The 20,327-nt window shown below is 40.3% G+C and overlaps 1 protein-coding gene across 3 annotated transcripts in view; it reads left to right on the top strand.

Moving 5' to 3' along the window:
- The first annotated feature begins 1,992 nt into the window (after positions 1 to 1,992).
- LOC136834376 (protein FAM98A) overlaps positions 1,993 to 20,327 on the top strand; it is a 36,148-nt gene continuing 17,813 nt past the window's right edge. For 2 of the 3 annotated variants that reach the window (XM_067096932.1, XM_067096934.1), the window contains exons 1-7: positions 2,000 to 2,157; positions 4,229 to 4,443; positions 6,138 to 6,292; positions 6,546 to 6,656; positions 14,255 to 14,434; positions 14,609 to 14,794; positions 15,046 to 15,142. In XM_067096932.1, coding sequence (XP_066953033.1) covers positions 2,120 to 2,157; positions 4,229 to 4,443; positions 6,138 to 6,292; positions 6,546 to 6,656; positions 14,255 to 14,434; positions 14,609 to 14,794; positions 15,046 to 15,142 — 982 coding nt within the window. In that variant the 5' untranslated portion in view covers positions 2,000 to 2,119. Of the gene's footprint in view, positions 2,158 to 4,228; positions 4,444 to 6,137; positions 6,293 to 6,545; positions 6,657 to 14,254; positions 14,435 to 14,608; positions 14,795 to 15,045; positions 15,143 to 20,327 lie in introns of all 3 variants that reach the window. The other variant, XM_067096933.1, reaches the window with a different exon arrangement.

The following is a 20,327-nucleotide window of genomic DNA, read 5'->3' as shown; positions in this document are numbered from 1 at the left end:
GAATTTAGTGTCAAATTTGTTTCAGTAGTACATAGGCCTATGATAAAGGACTGAAAAATTAGTGAGAGTTCCAAATAACGTACTAAAATTGGCCCAGAAATAACCTGGTTATATGAGAAGAACCATTAAGTGAAATTTTTTTTCTCTTTTGATTTTGTTATACTGTATACGCATCTTAACATAGACTTAAAAGCTAAAGTTGCTTGTTTTAAATTCTCCTCCTCCTTAAGGTGATCAGACGAACGACAGCCAGGTTCTCCTAACAAATCCCCCCCCCCCCACATCCGAGACACTACAGCTATCTTCATGGCTGAAGATAGCTTCTACTATCTTCTTCAGAATGTCCTTGTGACATGAATGTTAGTCTGGTGATCTGTTTATATATATCTCCTAACCCTTGAACTCGTTCACGTTCCGCTGTGTTCCTGATTTGTACTGTAGAACAATTAAAATGCAAATTGACCGACATTATCTGATATACAGGGTGTTCGTCTGTCATGAATCATGGACAATACTGATGACATGCTGTATAGAATATCATAATATATTGGAGAAAATAAAGTGTGGAAATAGTTAACAAAAATTAATATCAAAACAGTGAAAATATGTTATACAGAGGTATGATTACTATGCTAAACACAAATGATTTCATTAGCGTATAGAAGCCAGTGCAAATCTTAATATTGTATAGAACAAATATCAAATATAGTGAAAGCAGAATATTTTCGCATAAGAAATATAACCTTTATTGGAAATGGGTAAGCGTGGATACACTAGAAATGTTTGAAAGTAATTACGTAATGGTACTTGCTCTCATACCGGTCTGTTAAGATATTACTGATGAAGTTACAAGGTTTGTGTCATGACTGAGTCAACCAATTAATAATGAATATATTCTCGCGTGATATATGGCACTCCCATCCTCCTAATGAGCGCCAATTGGCTAGGCGCTCTTATTTGAGCAAGAATCGATTTTCTTTCAAAGAATGCTTTGATGTGCATCGCAAGAAAAAAATACAAGAGCTAAATGTTTCAGGGACCTCCTCGAATCATATACAGATCTCGGAATATTTTGGAAAAATGACCGTGGGTGGATGGCACATAGACACTTCTAACAAGCTGCCCCAGAAAATAAAAAGGTGTAAAGATGGAGACTCATGTGTATTAATATACAAGTTACGAGTTAGCAAATGAAGTGAGGGAAACTGTTAGCAGTATAAGAGCAATTTCATAAAAATGGTGTCATCTTGATTAACAAAACGAGGGCCTCCAAAATTAAGATAGGGAGAAAGAGATAATGAAAGGAATACAATCTACTTGATATCAAGAGTAATCTTTTTAGCTGCCTGACCCGCACAAGTAAAAGTTTGCCTAGGGACAAGGTCAGCAACCTAACAACAAGAATTATCTAACATGCCGCAATTATATTTTTTCTTGAGCCGTATGGAAGATATTACTGGGGTTGTTAATTTAAAAAGATTCTCCCAGAGAAATATATTTCATCTTCACCAAGTGTTTCTTAACAAGCCCAAGAATTAAATGTTTCAAAATAATGAACACCATTCTTATTTAAATCAGCATTTAGAAATGGCGTCAGACCCCAAACGCTGTGTTCTGTAGACATGGCATCTCATTAAAGAAGCATTGATCATCGGAGTAATGAGTTTTTCTAATTAAGAGCAATTCAAACAGAAAATTCACAGTCGGTTTATATATTCTCTATATGTCCCACTGATTCCTGACCCTCGTAAAAATGATTAATTCATTGGTTACAATGACTTTAGAATTCATCGTCCGAACTATACGACTGACTCCATCTTCTGACTACCAGAGAATTGATTAGATGGAAATTAAAGCTGAGCAACTGTCAATAAAACAAGATTTTGTTATTTAGGTATCACAATAAAACTGTATTATTTAATAAAAAAATTGCATATGACGGTTAATTGTTTCTTTAAAAGCGCAAATGACGTACAGAGCGTTCGAAGACCACCGTGTTTGGTTAAGTCACTGTCTGGCAGCAGGCGTGGACTTGCGGCAAACGGTGGCCGGCCTGCGAAGCCCAATCGAACTTTTAACGCTTTTTCGTAGGCCTGGTCAGCATTATATTTGATCTGCGATGGAGAATGATATCTTGGACTCGTTGGAGGATTTAGGGTATGCTGCTTTAGTATTTTTCCCTGTTGTGATGTTGCCTGTCTCCTAAGTCAACTACCTCGGCCACGGTAGCCTAGGCCTAGTTTACAATTTTTGTAGCATAGGCAGTACTTATATGATTACGTGCGTTATGTAGAGCAGTTTAGCATGAATTGCCCAAATAGTACGTTGTTTTTGTGGATAGGCATTGTGGTATTTTGTAACTTTTAACTTTACCACAGACCTATTCTTACTAGCCACGTATCCTAAGGTTCGACCTGTGACATCCTCCCGGGCGGAGGGAGGTCCTTCATTACACCCAGAGGTTAACTACTTATTTATGTTTTTTTTTTTTACAGATTAAACTACGTTTATTGTTGCTTTTGGACATATTTTCATGCTCCATAGGCAAAGAGAAGATAGACATGAATGAGAGTCAGCATAGGCCTAGCGTAGAAAAGGCCTAATTAAACAAATTTTAGACCTACTTGTTTTGTGTTGGTTGATTTATGCTTATCCATGATTAGTCAGAGTTTAGGGCAAATGAAATGGCATCCCTATTATCGTTGTCCTTAATTTTTTTAGACCTCTGTTTGGTCCATATGGCAAGTCTTCACTTTGCCAATTTGCTTAGGCCTATAGCCTAGTAGGTTTTCCAATCTGAGGTTCCCAACTCATGAGGTTAAAAGAGCATTCTGAGGAGGTAGCCACGTCGAGATGTAAATTAATGGAAACTGGAGACTACTACCGGACCCCTCTGGTTCAGTAACTGCCAGTGTACGTGCAAAATCTTGTGCAGCGTTTAGTACCAGTCCCTTGAGGATAAACGTAAAAACATAAACAAATGATGGTTGCTGTTATAAACATGATCAAAAGATAGACATAATAGGCTAAAAAGTGGTAAACATCATATATGTAAAATAAGTAAAAGACAAACATAAATGAAAATATAGATAAAAGACGTTAAATATAAATGTAAACCGAAGAAAAGCATACGCACAAGGTGGTAAATAATGTAAAAAATAAGAGAGAAACGTAGGCTAAACAAAAAATGGTAAATATTGTAAACATGAAAAAACAAATATATAAATGAAAAGCACTAAATATTGTAAATATAAACGAGACAGTAAATATCGTAAACATAAACAAGATGGTAAATATTGTAAACATAAACTTTAAGGCAAATAAAATTAAACAAACAAAAGACGGTAAATATTGTAAACATAAACAAAAGACGACAAAAACAAAAGGCAAATCCTCCTGTCAGCAACTGTTGGGAACCAGGCCACGTTAATAGTCTTGGGTTTTACTATGAAGTAATTTCATGAAGAATAACGTATGCTATTGAACTACTTTATGCATGGCAAATTAGCCTTTTGTAAACACGTGAATTATGCTGCATATCATTTTTGAGAATTGGTGTAGTCTCTCTTTTTTTTGTTTAATCGATGCAAATGCAAGTGTAGGGGAATACAGTACCTTACAGCTGTCAGTGGACATGGAATGGGTGATTATTGTGTGTGTGTTCATTTTTTTAAGAAGTGACTTTATGATGCCTTTGGACGACAGATTTAGTAATTAAAACTTTTAACAAACATGTTTGAAATAAAAATTGTTACCTGATAGTTTGTTTGCTTATGAATTCAAGTTAGGCAACTTACCACAATTAAAGAGTAAGTTTCAAACATTATTGATCTGGGCCAATTATGTGAAACTATTCTTGTCAAACCAAAGACAATCCAGTATTTTAACCAAAGAGAGTTTTAATAGTTTTTCCAAAATGGGCAAACTCTTTTGTGAATGTAAGTCAGTTGTAAGAGGTTGCTGTCTTATGGCAATTATAGACAAGAATATCAAGCAAGTGGGCAGCGTTGGCAGAACATTAAAACAAGTAGTACGTGGAGAATTAACCATATAATAAGAACTGTAAGAGTAGGTCATAGCATGGTTCATTTAAAAACTTGCTTTAACAAGAGTTCATTTTTTTTTATACAGAAGCAGGGTAAATGATTTTCATGAATGTGTTGAAAGGTAGGAGTAGAGTATAGTATATAGTGCATGTTTATTTCATAAATTAAATATTTTTTTTTAGGTATACGGGGGACATAGGCGATGAAGCAAGTCTGAAAGCAGCTGTAGAAGGTAGCAGTGGAGGGCCAAGGAATATGGCCTACACTAGTCTGGTGGCGTGGGCAACTGCAGAGTTAAAAGTCTTGGATCAGCTGGAAGAAATGGTTAATGCCCCAACATCTCCAGAGGATCACTCATCATTCTTGATGGAGCTATCATCATTTTTAAAAGAACTGGGTAAGTCTTATGGTGAAGTACTTTCATAATTCATTCTAAATGGAGTAGCTGAAATACTTGACTGCAATATATGCTCTGTCATATGAAAATCAACCTATGTTTATCACTTCATATATTCTTACTTTACTCATTAGTACTGACAGATACTGCCAACCAAGATGATCCTACCCTCTCCCCCTTTCCTCTATGGGAATAATAGTACTATCAGATAAGCCCAATCAAAGAAATCCTTTTAATTTTTATAACTGAAAATTGTTTTCTATTCTAGTAGATGAATCTTTCTACTGGATTTAGCTTCATAATGTTTGTGATATCAAGCAAACTCGAATTAACCTTGATGGAATGGCCGATCTTATGTGGTAGGGGATGCATCGTAGCAGTGTGTATTAGTGGGAGATAAGGAAGTATTATAAGTGTAGTGTTCAGTACAGTTGTTTCTCTGCTATGGCCATTTATTACATGCATTTATTGTGAACATAGTGTTTAACAGTTACTGTAATTGTACTGCTAGGTTTTATGTTAATGGTATATAGTTTTACCTTAAGTATCATTTCTGATTACTCATTATATCCCATATAGTATTTTTTTACTTTGACAGGAATCATTGGTTGTGCCTACAACAAATAATATACATAGATTTTGCACAAGAAAGGCCTATATGTTCATAGTGATTTTGAATGTTTATTAGTAGTCTGGTGGCAACAAAAGACCCTTAGCCAGGCCTGAAAACAGGTGCATAAAATTTCTCTTTATTAACCAGTCCTGTTGAAAGCTAAGAGTTTTTAACTTGCTGATCTGGCTAGACAGCTGATAAGGCCTCTTCAGAGTTAAGAATTTTCAACTCGCTGAACTGGTCAGACAGCTGGTAAGGCCTCTTCACTTCATTTTCTGTTGACATGTACTTCTTTCCTTCATCTCAGCTTAATCCCTAGTCAAGGTTGCTGTTATTAATGAACCTCTTCCATCTACATCTGTCGTGACTCATATCATAATTGGTTTGGCAGATGTTGGCCAGATGTCCTTTATGGCTACAACCCTCCAAATATAGCTTGGGATCAGCTCTGAGTTTTTGCAGTATGGTAATAACAATTATGATAACCCAGATCCCTCAGGTAATATGGAGGTTATGTATCTGCTCTGTTTTGATTTAATTCAAGAAAACTTTTCTTCCTCCATTTATCAAGTCAAATTTAGGAACCATAATTCTGAGGAAGATTTGTGATTACCTTCAGGAATTACATTTTATTTGCATAACTTTTCAGTTAAATTTACGGCATAAAATATTTTGCAAAATTGACACTTAAAATTATTCATTAATCCATAGAGGCTCAATGACATGAGCATATTTCCTGACATCTTGTAGAACCTTGCTACCCAATACTGCAGTTAAATAGCCAGTGGTTCTTTCTGTACATTATTCATACAAAGTTAATGTTATTAAAGTGATGTAACATAAACACAAACAGATTTGAATTGAAGTTTGTTCTTAATTTGAAAAAATATACTGTATGTAATCTTGTGCTACATTTATCTGCAAGATACTCAAGAGAACCATGAAATATGGTCATGGGAAAATGCTTCAAGTCTTGAGTGGTTGGTTTTGGTTTCACATTTCTTCTTCTTCTTCTTCTTCTTCTTCTTCTTCTTCTCAGTTGTCCTGCTATGGGTTCTTTGATCATGAAATTTCTTTTCAGGATGTCCACATACACAGTTAACAGAAGGAAATGTGAACCAGCGCTTAGAAACTGTTGAACAGAGGCTGCTTTTACTTGATTTTTTGTTAGCAGAGTTAATGGCTGCTCGAATGATATCTGCAGCAAAGCCTGATCAGGGAATGACAGTTGAAATGGTAAGATTTATGACTGAATATAATTATGTGTCATTTTATATAGGACAGCTAATGCAAGTAGTCTATAAGTACACCATGCAGCTTGCAAATTAAGTTAATTTTTATAGGCTTTTCTTTTATCTGATAGTTAATGATACAGTAGTAGTTTACCAAAATTATTTATGTCTGTGTCATATTGTATAAATTTCAAATAGAAGAGATAAGATGTTACATTTGAGTATTTATAGAGATATAACTACCCAACCTTTTACAGCGTGAAAGTGATCATGCTCGGGAACTGAAGAACATGCTGATTGTCCTTGGATTTCCAAAGCCACCTGCAAATATTACTCCACAGCAGCTATTTGCTAAAGTTGATCAAAAGGTGAGGTACCTTATATTGTTTTTTCTAGTTTTAGATATAAATTTTTTTTCGGGTACTGCTTTGTAACTGTGGTACAATAATGTTCTTGTTGTTCAAGTGCAACATTAAATCGTAGGAACTGGTGACAAAATGCTTGATGAGAACTGCAACAACTGAATGACTGATAATATAGGTAGAGGTTGTTAAGATGTTTTAAGGTTTCATAATTAAAATTTGTCCAGTTGAAAACCTACTGTAATAGTAATAGCCTATATGTATGCAGCTCAGCTCTTATTTAATTAATAATACAAACAAGTATGCAAACATTTACAACTATCGTAAGGTTGGTCCATAGGTTTCATACAAGTAACTTACCAAGTAATTACATAGCTAACATTTCTAACTCACATGGTAACTTTATTAAAAATTTGCAGTAGCACTTCTGTTTTTGTGTAGGTGACAGCATCGGGGAACAAGGGAAACAACCTGGTTGGTAAGCTCACTTTGTTTCTGCTGGCTTTGGTAACACATCAGCACCATTCGCAGCAGCTTTTTTAATTGTTTTCCAGTTGTCTTTACAGATTTGGTGAGGTACAATTACATTGTTTTGGTAGTGCAGCAAGCTATAGATAGTTTATGTTCATAATTTTGATCAGTTTCTAGTATATCCTGAATTATGTCAGATTCTAGCAGTTCAAGTATTCTCTGTTGCAGTGAAGGCGCTAAGATTAGGCTAATTAAAGCTTGTTATGATCCTCACTCAATCTGTAGTAAATGTAGGGGGCAAGAATGTAGCATTGAGAAGACCTGTAATGAGTGCTTATCATGGGGCAGCATTCAGTGGAAGATTCTTAAGTCTCACTTGACAAATAGAGAGAGATAGGAAGAGGAAAGTGGCTTCTAGAGCCGAGGAATGATCTCATAGTGTAGAAGCTACACCTAAACCTAGTCTAGAGGTTAGTCCTACTGCTCTCCCTACTACTCCTATTCCTACTGTTTCTCCTATTCCTTTCTCTTCTACTGTTCAGCCTCCTACTCCTGTGCCCGGCTCCCTTGCTTCTGATCCTAATGCCAAAGCCAGTCTTGATTCCAGGTTTGATAAGAAAATTAACCTAGTTGTAAGTACAGTAGCAGAGCTGAGAGCTTCCCTAAAAGTGATAATGGATAAAGTGTTCTTGGATAAAGTGATGAGTGATAGTGCAGTGCCAGTGAAGGAAGTGGCTATCTGTCTTGCTGGTTTTCCTAGACCAAAGTCCCTGTCCTACTCCCCAAAACTTGGGAGAAGACATACTGAAAGTCCAAGGGAGGCCAGTGGGGTTTGCCCATGGGTAGTTACCCCCTCAGCCGCTCCTGTTGCACAGTCCCAGGTGTTAGTAGACAGCCATTGGAAAGGCGTGCCTTTGGATATTCATCAATTATCCTCAAGCTCTTCCGATGACTACAGAGTGGACAGAAAGCACCACAAACAGTACCTAGACTCTTCCTGACCACTTAAGTGCCCTTCCGAGAATTTTGTCCCCGTGTAGATCCACTTCCTATTAAGCGATACAAGAAGACTATTAGCAGTCTCCAGCCTTCTTTTAGGTTTGCTGTGGACCCTTCTGTTCCTGCCCTGTCTATCAGCATCCACATTTGTCTACATGGGAGAGTCTGGAGGTCCTCTCACCTGAGCACTCAACGGCTGAGTGTCCTCACCTTGCTCCCAAGCGCCCAACATCCGTTAACCAAAAATCTGGCGCCAGCTCCTGAGAACTCGCTCCCAGGCACCCATCGCTTCTGTCATCAGCTCAAAGACTGCAGTCTCCTTTGCCTCCTCCAGCTAGACCTACGGCGTTATCTCCTTTGTCTTTGGACCATGATGAGCCGACTCTGGCTCCTATTAAGTGGCATTTAGCCCAAATCATGTTAAAGAGAGCTCCCTCTGCTGCCAAGACTTCTCAAGATGATTTCCTGTCCCTGGTCTCCTTAGAAGAGGAAGATGTCAGCCAAGAACGTGTGCCTCCTTCGGCTTATGCTGCTTTACTGTGGTACCTTTAGGCAAAATTTCCCACATTTTTCGCCCCAGCTGCCCCGTCCTCGAATGCTTTGACCTTTTTAATGAGGAATCAGCCAGACGATAGAACAGGACTTCCCAAAAAGGTACTTTCTTCATCTTCTAAGGAGTCCTTCAAGGAGATGGGATACTGGGTTACGGCCAAAAGGGAGCAAGGCAAAGCATCTTTCGCTTTTCCTCCCCCTAGCTTAATGCGCAGGAGGTACTTATCTTATGTGACCGGTGAAGCTCCTTCTTTAGGAGTCGGTGCCTCCTCTCAAGGGGACTTCTCTAGTCTAATTGACTCTTCTAGCTGTTCTGCATTCTCGTCGGCAAAGATAATGTTTTCCTCTGCAGAACTACATCATCTAGTTAAAAACATTTTTAAGGTCTTCGAAGTCCTTAGTTTCCTGGATTGGACGGTGGGTGTGCTGGCCAAGAAAATCGAGGACCACTAAGATCTTGTAGGAGACATTGCCTCGGACTGGCTCTGGGTTCTGCCCTGTGCCGACAAAGCCATTAGAGATGGCTCTCTAGAGCTTTCGGCCCTACCTTCAGAGTACTGAAGAAAAGAGAGCTCTGGTGCTCCTTTACTTCCAAGGAGGTTACCCAGACTCAGAAGTTGGTCCTGTTATTCTTGCCTCTAGACCAGCATCATCTCTTCCCTCAGGGCACAGTGATGGGAATTGCATCAGATTTACAGAAGAAATGTATGCAAGACTTGTTGGCCCAGTCGTCTAAGCGTTCCAGGGATTCGACTGCCTTTCAAACTAGGACTTCTTCACTCTTCAAGCAACAGCCTTTTCATGGAAGTAGACCGAGTGCACCATTCAGGACCCATACAAATGTCCGATTCATGGCCAAGTCTATTAAGAGCTCCTCTTCCAAGACAGTACCTAAGAAGGGAGAAGGAAGCCCTTCATATACCCGTAGGAGCCAGACTTCTAGAGTTTTGGGAGAAGTGGCTGATAAGAGGAGCAGAGCCTTGGATCATCAACGTTCTGAAGGAGGGCTACGTCATCCTGTTCCTGGAAAACCCCCTCCCCCCACAATTAGTCACTTCTCCCATCACATTGACAGCATACTCGATAGGCTCCAAGAGACATTCAGCCCTTTTGAAGGAAATTTTCTCACTCATCCAGAAAAGGGCCATAAAGGAAGTCAAGAACACCAGCACTGAGGAGTTTTACAAGCGACTCTTTGTGGTACCGAAGGCATCGGGGGCCTGGAGACCAGTCCTCGATGAAAGCGCCCTCAACCATTTTGTCCTGAAGAAAAAATTCAAAATGGAGACAAGCCATTTGGTCCTTTCATTCATTCACCAGGGGAACTGGATAACCTTAGACGTGCAGGATGCATATTTCCACATTCCTGTCCATCCAGTTTCCAGGACATACTTAAGGTTCATCTTCCAGGACAAGGTGTATCAGTTTCAGACCCTTTGCTTTAGCCTTTCTATGGCCCCTCAAGTATTCACTCGAGCCCTCACTCCTCTCTCGAAATGGCTCCGCTTAGTAGCGATCAATGTCGGCCTTTGTCTAGACGACTGGCTGCTTCAATCTTCATTGAAGGAAAGGTGCATGAAGGACTTACACAAGATTCTTCTTCTTACCCAGCCTTCTTATCAATCATCAAAAGTCCCAGTTGACCCCGTTGTAAGAAATCCCCTATTTGGGGATGACTCTGAACTTGAATTTTTCGGGCTATTCCGTCTCCCAAGAGAATTTCCAGCTGCCTTCAGATGGTCCAAAGTTTTCTATTCCTTTCTTCTTGCTCAGCTCAACAGTGGATGAGCCTACTGGGACTCTGGCATCCATGGAAATGTTTGTCAGACTAAGCTAACTTCACATGAGAGATCTCCAGTTCTATCTGAAGGCCATCTGGGACAGGAAAACACAGCCAGACACTTAAGTGTTTCCGATCATCCCAGAGATCAAATCGGACCTGCAGTGGTGGCTGTCAGAAGAAAGACTGTCAGAAGTGAAGTCCCTTCAACCTCTGAGGCCCGACCTAGACTTTTCAACCATGGTCCACAACAAGACAGTAATGGTGCATGCGGACAATACCATGGCCTTAGCACATATCTGCAGACAAGGTGAACCCATTTATTTTCTCTGCCAGGTAGAACAAAATTGAGAGACTGGTCACCCGATTTATCCAGGGAAAGTTAAGCGTGTTGGCGGATGATCTGAGCCGTCAGAAGCAGGTCCTTCCCACTGAGTGGACCCTGGATCCCCTGGTTTGTCTAGATCTATGGAAGATGTGGGGCAGGCTAACAATAGACCTGTTTGCCACCTCCAAGAACCATCGCCTTCCTCTGTTTTGCTCTCCAGCCCCATACCCTCTTGCATGGGCAACGGACGCCATGCTGCAAGATTGGTCGAACCTGGACCTATGCGCCTTCCCACCCTTCAGCATGATCAGGGAGGTGTTCAGCAAGTTTTATACTCACCACAACGCAACTGTGACCCTCATAGCCCCATTTTGGCCCCTGAGGGAGTGGTTCCCAGACCTTCTTTGGCATTAGTAGACTATCCAAGACTCCTTCCCAAAATCCATCGTCACTCAGACTTCCCAAAATCCATCGTCACTCAGACAACCCCACTTCAGAAGACACCACTAAGGGTTGTCCACTCTTGCCGACAGGTTTCAGACCGTCTGTAAGCTTGTCAGAGTGAAAGGTTTGTGAAGGGGAACTGCAGAGGCTATTGCACAATGCTGCTTCTACCAGGCCAAGTGGTGCCACAACCACAATTTCTCATCTTCTAAGACCTCTGTGACACAGTTGGCAGATTTCCTTCTTTACCTGAGGAACACTAGGAATTTTTCTTCCTCCACCATTAAAGGATATCAGGCTATGCTTAGTTCAGTATTTAAGCATAGAGGCATGGATCTCTCGTCCAACAGCAATATTAATGACCTTTTAAAGTCCTTCGATACGATGAAACAGAGGAAGGACAATTAGGTCTCTTGGAATCTGGATGTGGTCTTGAAATGGCTGATGGGCCCAGCTTTTGAACCCCTTTGTTCTGCTTCCCTTAGGAACCTAGCACGCAAGACCCTTTTCCTTTTTGCTTTAGCTACAGCTAAATGCACCAGTGAGATTCAAGCCATTGATAAAAGGGTAGGTTTTCCCAAGGAGATGCATTTTGCCCCTTCACCCTAGGCTTTTAGGGCAAGAACGAGGACCCGTCCAAGCCCTGGCCTGGTTCATTTACCATTAAAAACTTAACAGATATTCTTGACCACGAGGAAGAAGAGAGAGAATTTTGCCCAGTCAGGGCTCCTAGATATTATCTGAATAGGACAAAAAGATCAGGGTCCATCTAGTAACCATTGGTGTTCGGTTAAGAACCCTTCTCATCCTCTGTCATGTCAAAGAACGTCTTGCTGTTCTTCCTGAGAGATTTGATTTTGGAGCAACATTTTCAGATCCAGGAAGACATTTTACTAAATTTTAAAGTAAGAGCTCATGATATCAGAGTGGTGCCAACCTCTTTGGCTTTCAGACATAATGTCCTGGACTTCCATTATTCAGTCACCCTTTGGGAAGTGCAGGTCTATTTTCACCTCTCACTATTTGAAGGAAGTGGAAACTGTTCAATGATTGCAGTACCTACGCCCGTTATCGGTGGCTGGCATGGTATTAGGTTAGGAATTATAGCAAGCACTATTTTTCTCCTACTATCCTTCACCTTGGAGTAGGGTTTTTGAGTTTTAGGGAACTAGTGGTTACAATGTACCTGGATAGGTTGTGGTATTTTTTACAATGTTTTCAGAATAGGTGACAATATTGTCTGGTTGTTTTAATTTTGGTACTGCACCCAGGGCAGGGTCACCTTTCCTATGCTTTGCTAACCATCAGGCATATCCTCCACTGCAAAACTCCCACTTGAGTAGAGGTGACCCATGGGGATTCACCTGTGATAGCTCTCTTACCAGGTAAGGAAACAAGAAGCATTGCATTCAATGCTGGCAAATATTTCTGTTTCAAAGTCATTACCATGCTTTAATGTTTTGGAGTCCATGTATCCCACCTCCATTTAGTGTGGGATTCAGCTAAGTAAAGCACTACCCTGAATTATAAAAAGTTACCACGTGAGTTAGAAACGTTTGCTATGTAATTACTTGGTAAGTATATATATGAAACTTAATTTTATTATGAAAATTTCATTTTTGTTCTTAATTAGTGTTATATCTTATGCATTAGATTACAGCTTAAAAATTTAATGATGATACAATGAAAATTTGCTCTAGCTGTTTTGTTTCCAAAACACGATATTCATTGTAAGTGCAAGTATTATTCTGCAATCTGCATTTAGGGGTTGGTTCTATCCAGTTTGAAAATGGGATATTACTTCAATTTGGTATTCATTTTAGAATGATGAACTACTGGGTTTGTTCATTTCTTTAGGCTTTGGTAGCATGAAGTGAAGCAAAGGGGAGTTAAGAATCCTCATGTGGTAAATGGTCAGGCCGTAGGAAAGGTAGAGCATTTTTTTTTTCTAGATAGGTGACATACTGGACTGTGAAACCGGAGTTTAGAGTGTGTTTAGAAAGAGTAACTGTAGCACAGTTGAAATGGTAAGCGATAGCTAGACCACTAGTGAATAAAAACTTCCTATTGCCTGAGACACCAACAAAAATTTGGGCATTGACAAAAGGAAAATGGGAGTGATTAATGCTTTGCTGTCCATTCCAAGACTTAGCTCTGTTTTGACCTCATTTAATGATGTACCATTGATGGGATTTCATTCAAGTGCTTTTCCATTTTGCTTCTCATCCTGTGTATGTTAGATAGGGGAATTCGACAGCATGAACTAGAAATAGTTATTGAAGCTTGCCAACAAAGTGGTGAGATAGTGATAGGTTTGTGAGCATGAATCCCCCATTCATATGCCATAAGCCAGCCCTTTTTCTTTGACGTTATTGGACAAAATGTTTGCTGTGCTCATTCCCGATTGCTTTGTTGAAGCCTCTTTATTGGATGTTTGGTGTATTTAGGTGTGTTAGTAATGGATGTAGCCTCCCCCCAAAAAAGTGTGATTGAGCAATAAAAGGTGTGCAAAATATGAGCAGGGGTGTGGTTACTTATTCCCACCTTGACCGTGCAGCCTTGTCAGCTTTGTTTGTTCTGCGAGAGTAGGACATGCAGCCCTGACTCTCCTGCAAGGAGTGTGCTGGCTGATCTGTGTTGTGGAAGAGGAACACATCAGATGAAGTGGTCCACTGGACGCAAATTGTACCGATGGTTCCAAATCTTCATTGTAGTAGATTTCCGGTTAGGAACCAATTCCTCAAACAACTACATATGGTACTCACACTGAAGGTTTGATTTTTTCTCTAAAAGCTATGGCTTCAAGTTCATGTATTTCCTACACAAACAAACTCATTGGCCCGACACCCATTTTAAATACATTAATTATGTAGTAAGTTTTGAAGAGCTTCCACATAACTGGACGAAAATTTATTTCAATCCTGGCTAAACTATCTAAACATATGTTAGAATATTCACGCCTTGTGTACGAAAGATTAATAACAATGATTGTCTAAGGAAGCAAACTTGATTGAATTGATGATTTTGCAGGTGAATGATGTTAAGAGTAAGGCTCATCCATCTTTGATTGGCAAACCGTTGTTTAATGGTGTGCTGTCAGATAAGCAATGGGCTTTGTTAGATCAAATGCAACAAGAATTGCACAAAGAGTACACAATGAGGAGGGAGATGATGATCAAAAGGTTGGATGTAACAATACAGTCTTTCCAGGTAAGCAAATATACACCTGCCATTTTTATTTTATAGACATTGGGATTTCATGTATATAGCAGTTGCTGATGGTTTCCATTGATATAGTTACATATATAGCTAGTTACACGTTTCATTGGAAGAAATAATCTATAATTGCCATAATGCAGTAAAGAATCCTTATCTTCTAAACAGTGGTCTGACAAAGCAAAGCAAAGGGAAAATGATTTGGCAAAGGCCTTCAGGACCAAACGGGATCTTATGAAAGAGGAACCAGAAGTATCGCTAGGTGATATGCTAGCGGCACGAGAAGATTTAGCTGTCTTAGAAAAGACAAGCAATGCATCTGTTAGGAAGCAGACAAAAACTCCACTAAATAAGGTAAAGAAAGAATGAAGCTTTGTTTTTCATATACCCATTTCTTGATTTACAAAATGGAGAAAAATGGAAATGTTGGTAGCAAATATTGTTCCATTTTAATGCATTTTAGGGTATGACTAACATATTTGTTTAAAAAAAAATAGAATTAGTGTCAGTGAATTTTATCTCTTGAGGGAAGAGTTTTAGAGTTTTGTGTGATGCTCAAGTGTATTCTCATTTCCAGTGTTTTATTGTTAACTTTTGTGTTTTAGGTTATTATCGGCCGTGTACCAGATCGAGGAGGGCGTGCGAATGAATTGGAACCTCCACCACCAGAGATGCCCTCTTGGACGCAGCGATCTGATGGAGGTAAGGGAGCTGTGTCCTTTTGTGTACATTTTTTCTTGCGGGGATTTTAATTTTTTATTACATGATCTCGAAAAGTTCATGAATCCTAACATAAGTATGTTTTTGTTGACCAAGGTTACATATATAATTATATCATAATTATGTAATTATATCATAATGACAAGGATGGGATCATGCTTTAAGACTAGTGTTGGATGAGTTCTTAGAGATAGTATTTTGGTGGTATTGGAGGTCCATCACTCCCTTTTGGTGTGAATGCACTAGCGCTGATGGACAGGTACAGTTCAGAGTGCTTTTTCTCAAAACTGCATACAGAGCCACACTGTAGTTGTCCATGATTTCAGAATATCCCATTTTGGTGATGTGTTGTTCTTGAGTTGATACCATTAGTATGCTGTATTAGAAATTAGGAAGACCAGTACTGTATTTAAATCAGTTTCATCATCTTTGTCATTCCAGTGCTGTAAAATGCAAAAAGCCTCTTGAAAATTCCACCACTCATGGCTTTATTGTACTTTCACTTTCACAGTTCTCATCTCATGTCCAGCCTCCTGTCTTAGTTTTCCTCCATGTAGGTTGGGGTCTTCCAACTCTTTTGGTGCCAGGAAGAGTGTAGCTGTCACTGTTGTATTATGCTGTCTGGGGTGTTGTATAGGAGATGTTCAAGGTTCCATTCCCCCGTCATTATTTCTTCATAAAAAAGTATGCAATATCCTGTGGGTTATGTTTTTCAGTATTCTGGCATCTAGCTCTTAATATTCTTCCTCAAGTTTCATTCTCAAATCAGGAAGATTTATAGATCTACAGTAGTTTTGTTGTCATACCATTATCCATGTCCTTTTAGCAACTGAGATCATATTAGAAAAATTTATGATCTTGCTTTCAAATGGGTTTTCAGTCTCTGCTTGACAAATCTTATTCACCCTGTCTATTAGGTGGCTTGGTTTAAGTTAAAAGGGAAGTGGTTTAACTTTATACAGTATATGTGGTTAGCTTGGATATCATGTGCAAGGTCACTTGCTGTTTTTCAGTCCTTCTAAAGCTTTGTAAGGTTTGTAGATGTGTATCTAGAACTTCAATATTTGTGAAGTGTTTGCAAGAGCTATGTGTCTTGTTGGTACCTGAGTTTGTGGCATATTTCAGTTGCATTTGATAAAACCCTAGGTCTGTAATTCATTGATTCTGTGCTCTCTAAATTGAGTAAAATAATTAGTTGAAATATTAGTGCAATACTCACATGATTATCTTTACCGAATAGTAGCTCTTGACAGAGTATTGGTCCTTCAGAATTTGTTGAATGCTCCAGACTTGGGTTGCATTTGGAGCCTTGCACACCCAGTGATTTCCATTTATATTGAAAATAAATCGTATTGACATTTGTTGAAAATAATGATAATGTACCTGTTAGCAGCCGCTAAACTTTCAGACTTTATCTTTCCTAAAGTAGGTTGGATTGACCACTTGATACTGGATGATATTGTTTTGTAATATTTTCTCTCGTAGCCACAGTCCCTCTAATCACTGTCCTTGTTGGTTGGTGTCTGTTTTTATTAAATATTTTTTTTTTATTTACCCAATTTTATTGAGCTACATGCAGGTCTCACATTGAGTCAATTTCGTGTAAACTTGTTTGGAAGAGTTTGTCAATTTTCCTGGTTATTGCTTTACATTTTATTATATTATTGGTCTAGGTGGTTAGAACAAGTTCAGAATTACAAATAAATTTTGAATGATATCTATGTTGACAAATGGGAATGTGGTCTTATATTTTAGGATCCATATCCTCTTTACTTGGTTTCTCCAGTTAAGTTTAGTGTAAGTGATACGGTCATTGGAACTAGGCAGTGTAAAATGTTAGGGTATATCTATGAAATATAAATGTTGGTTTTATATAAGTAACTAACCCAGTAATTACTTAGGTAAGAGTTTATACTCGAACGGCAGCTTAAATTTTGAAATTCATGATAGTGATTCTTTTGTTTTTGTATAGGTGACAAAACCCTGCCCACTTTCGTGGTAAGAGAGAGGAACAGCTAAGCCAATAGACCAGTTTGTTTCTGCCGCTGGTATCCTTCACACATCGTGTGACTAAGCAGCTTGGTTTTGACAATTGTTTTTTGTTCCCATCTGGTGAAGTATTTTTGTATGGCAGCCTTTTGGCATTGTTTGTTCTTGATTGGTTTTTTGTTACTGATTATGACTTTTAGACACTTAGTATTCCAGTTTTCAGCAGCAAAGGCTGCAATACCTTCCAGTTTGACTCTCATACCCTGTGCACAAAGGCTGCAATACCTGATTTGACATGTGACAAATGCAGGGATTGGGACTCATGTAAATGGAAGACTTTGACTTCTCATTTGAATAAATTAGAGAGAGATCACAAGAGGAAGGCAGCCACTAAAGCTGGCGAGAAATTAGCTAGCCAGATGACTCCTAAATCTAAAGATGTAGTTATTCCTGCTGTATCTCCTCCTGTCGTTCCTGTTTCCCCTCTATCGTAAATACAGTACTCCTAGACCACTTACTCCTGCTTCTGATTTTCACACCTGCGAGCCCAATCGCATTGCCAGCATGGAAAATAAATTCGAACAGTGAATTAATATGGTGGTAGGTATAGTGGCCCAATTAGGGGCATCAATGCATGTCCTTATGGATAAGTTTGAGAAGAAAAGTGAAAGTGAATTGTTAGTGGAGGAGGTGGCTGTTCATCCTGCTGATTTTCCTAGGCATCGGTCACTGCCATACTCCCCTGAACCAGGGAGGAGGCATACCGTTAGCCCAAGGGAGGTCAGTGGGGTCTGTCCACGAGCAGTCTTCCCCTCGGACCAACCTGTGAATCCCAGGTTGCGTCAAGAGACAGCCGCTGGAAAGGTGTCTTGGATGTGCATCAGCTCTCGTCTAGTTCGAGAGATTCTTGGCCTTTCCATAGGCATCAGTGCACTTTCCCGATAAGTCTCGTCCCTTGAAGAGGCATTCTTCTTCCAAGGATCTAGCTCCTCGACTTGCCAGCAAAAGGTTCAGGGAGCCTCCTCTTAGTCCTCAACCTTGTTGCAGTAAGTGGGATATCCCTGAACATTTCTCCTCTCCTGGACATGAGGAGCGAGCTCTGAGTCACTCCTCTTCATCTAAGAAGCATCTTCTTTCTGATTCCAAGTGCCCCGCTTCTAGTGTACAATGAAGTTCCTTGTCTAAGCACCCGGATTTGAGCGAGCGGCTAGTAGCAGCTGAGCACTTTATATTACCTGAACGCCTGCCTTCAATTAATCGCCCTGAATTAGCTAAGCTTCCTGAAGTGCCGAACTACCTGTAGCGCCCGAAATGCTTGTAGTGCCCGAACTGCCTGAAGCGCCCTGTAGCGCCCGATTTCCCTGACGCTGCCGCTCACGTTAGAGTCCGACTCATCAAAGTGCATCGTCTCCTCTGCCTGCCGGCAGTGCTTCGGGGGAACCAACCAGTGTGTTGACGTAGGCTTCTAAGCTTCAAGCACCAGCTTTGTCTAGTTCAGCAACAAATTGTCAGTCTGCTTCAAATTTGGATCCAGCTTTAGCTCTGCTTCAGCGCAAGTTGGATAACATTCTGCAACTTCTTCACGGACCATCCACTGCTAAGGCACCTCCATCGGATGCCCCCTTGTCTCCGGTTTCGTCTGAGGAAGTGGATTTAGAGCATGGTTCTCCACCGACTCCTTATGTGTCACTTCTGAAGCTTTTACTCCAGAGTTTCTCCGAATTCTTCTTGCCTTTAACTCCTTCGTCCCCAGCTTCATCTTTCGTCATTAGTCAGCCTTCGGACACTGCTGGACTACCCAAATTGGTTCTCTCATCTTCATCCAAGAAGGCCCTTAGTGAAGTGGAGAACTGGCTTTCCAAGAAGAGGGAACAGGGGTAGGCTTGCTTTAGTGTCCCTCCTTCTCGTTTTTCTAGGTCTCGCTCCTTGTTGTATGCTACTAGGGAAGCTCCTTCCCTGGGAGTGGCTGCCTCCTCTCAAGGGGACTTCTCTGGTCTCACTGACGCAGGCCGTAGATCCGCGCTACAATCAGCAAAGGTCTTCTTTTCGACACGAGATGGACCACCTCCTGATAAGTATTTTTAAGACCTTTGAAGTGTTGAGTTTCATGGACTGGTGTTTAGGCGCTCTCTCCAAGAAAGTTCAAGAGCCATTGCATCCGCCTGATTACTCGTCGGAACTTCTGGGTTTTCTCTCCTGCGCTGACTAAGCAGTCTGGGATAGTTCGCAGGAGATTGCTTTGCTTTACGCAATGGGCATGCTTAAGAAGGAACTTTTGGTTTCCTTTATGTCTAAAGGTTTTACTTCGTCCCAAAAGTTAGCACTTTTATTTTCCCTGCTAGACAAACATCATCTTTTTCTGCAGACTGCTGTTACTGGATTGTTTCTAGCCTTCATAAGAAGTCCACACAGGATCTCCTGGCACAGTCGACGAAGCTACAGAGAGATTGGTCCACAGTACCCATCAGGACTTCCTCTCTCTGCTGTCTAGGCGCTTACGTGCGGGCAGACAGAGATCTCAATCCAGGCCTAGAGGATCAGTTAGGTTCACACTCCGAGCCATCAAGAAGTCATCAACTAAATCTTCAACCTGCAAGTGAGACCTCAGTCCTCCATGCCGCAGTGGGTGTGAGGCTCCTTCTCTTCTGGGAGAGATGGAGTTCAAGAGGGGCAGACCAGTGGGTAGTCAAAGTACTCAGGGAGGGTTATTCTATCCCCTTCAGGAAGAGGCCTCCCTTGACCAACACTCCTGTCGCAGTGACGGCATATTTCAAAGGCTCGGAGAGGTATTCAGCCCTCTCAGAGGAGGTTTCCTCCCTCATCAGCTAGAAGGCCATAGAATTAGTCAGGAACTCCAAGTCGATGGGGTTTTACAATCGACTCTTCGTAGTGCCCAAGTCTTCAGGGGAATAGAGACTGGTGCTAGATGTGAGTGCTTTGAATGCCTTCATAAAGAAGACAAGATTCAAAATGGAAACAACACAATCAGTTCTTGCTTTCATCTGTCTGGGGGATTGGAAGACCTCCCTAGACATGCAAGAAGCATATTTTCATATCCCTATTCATGAGGATTCAAGGAAATACCTCAGGTTTGTCTTCAGGAACCAAGTTTATCAGTTCAGAGCTCTTTGTTTCAGCCTCTTGACTGCCCCACAAGTTTGTACGAGAGTACTCACTC

Source organism: Macrobrachium rosenbergii, chromosome 53, assembly GCF_040412425.1.
Source record: "Macrobrachium rosenbergii isolate ZJJX-2024 chromosome 53, ASM4041242v1, whole genome shotgun sequence".
Lineage (NCBI taxonomy): Eukaryota > Metazoa > Arthropoda > Malacostraca > Decapoda > Palaemonidae > Macrobrachium > Macrobrachium rosenbergii.
Note: the sequence above shows the minus strand (reverse complement) of the source record. Positions and strands in the feature narration are given on the sequence as shown.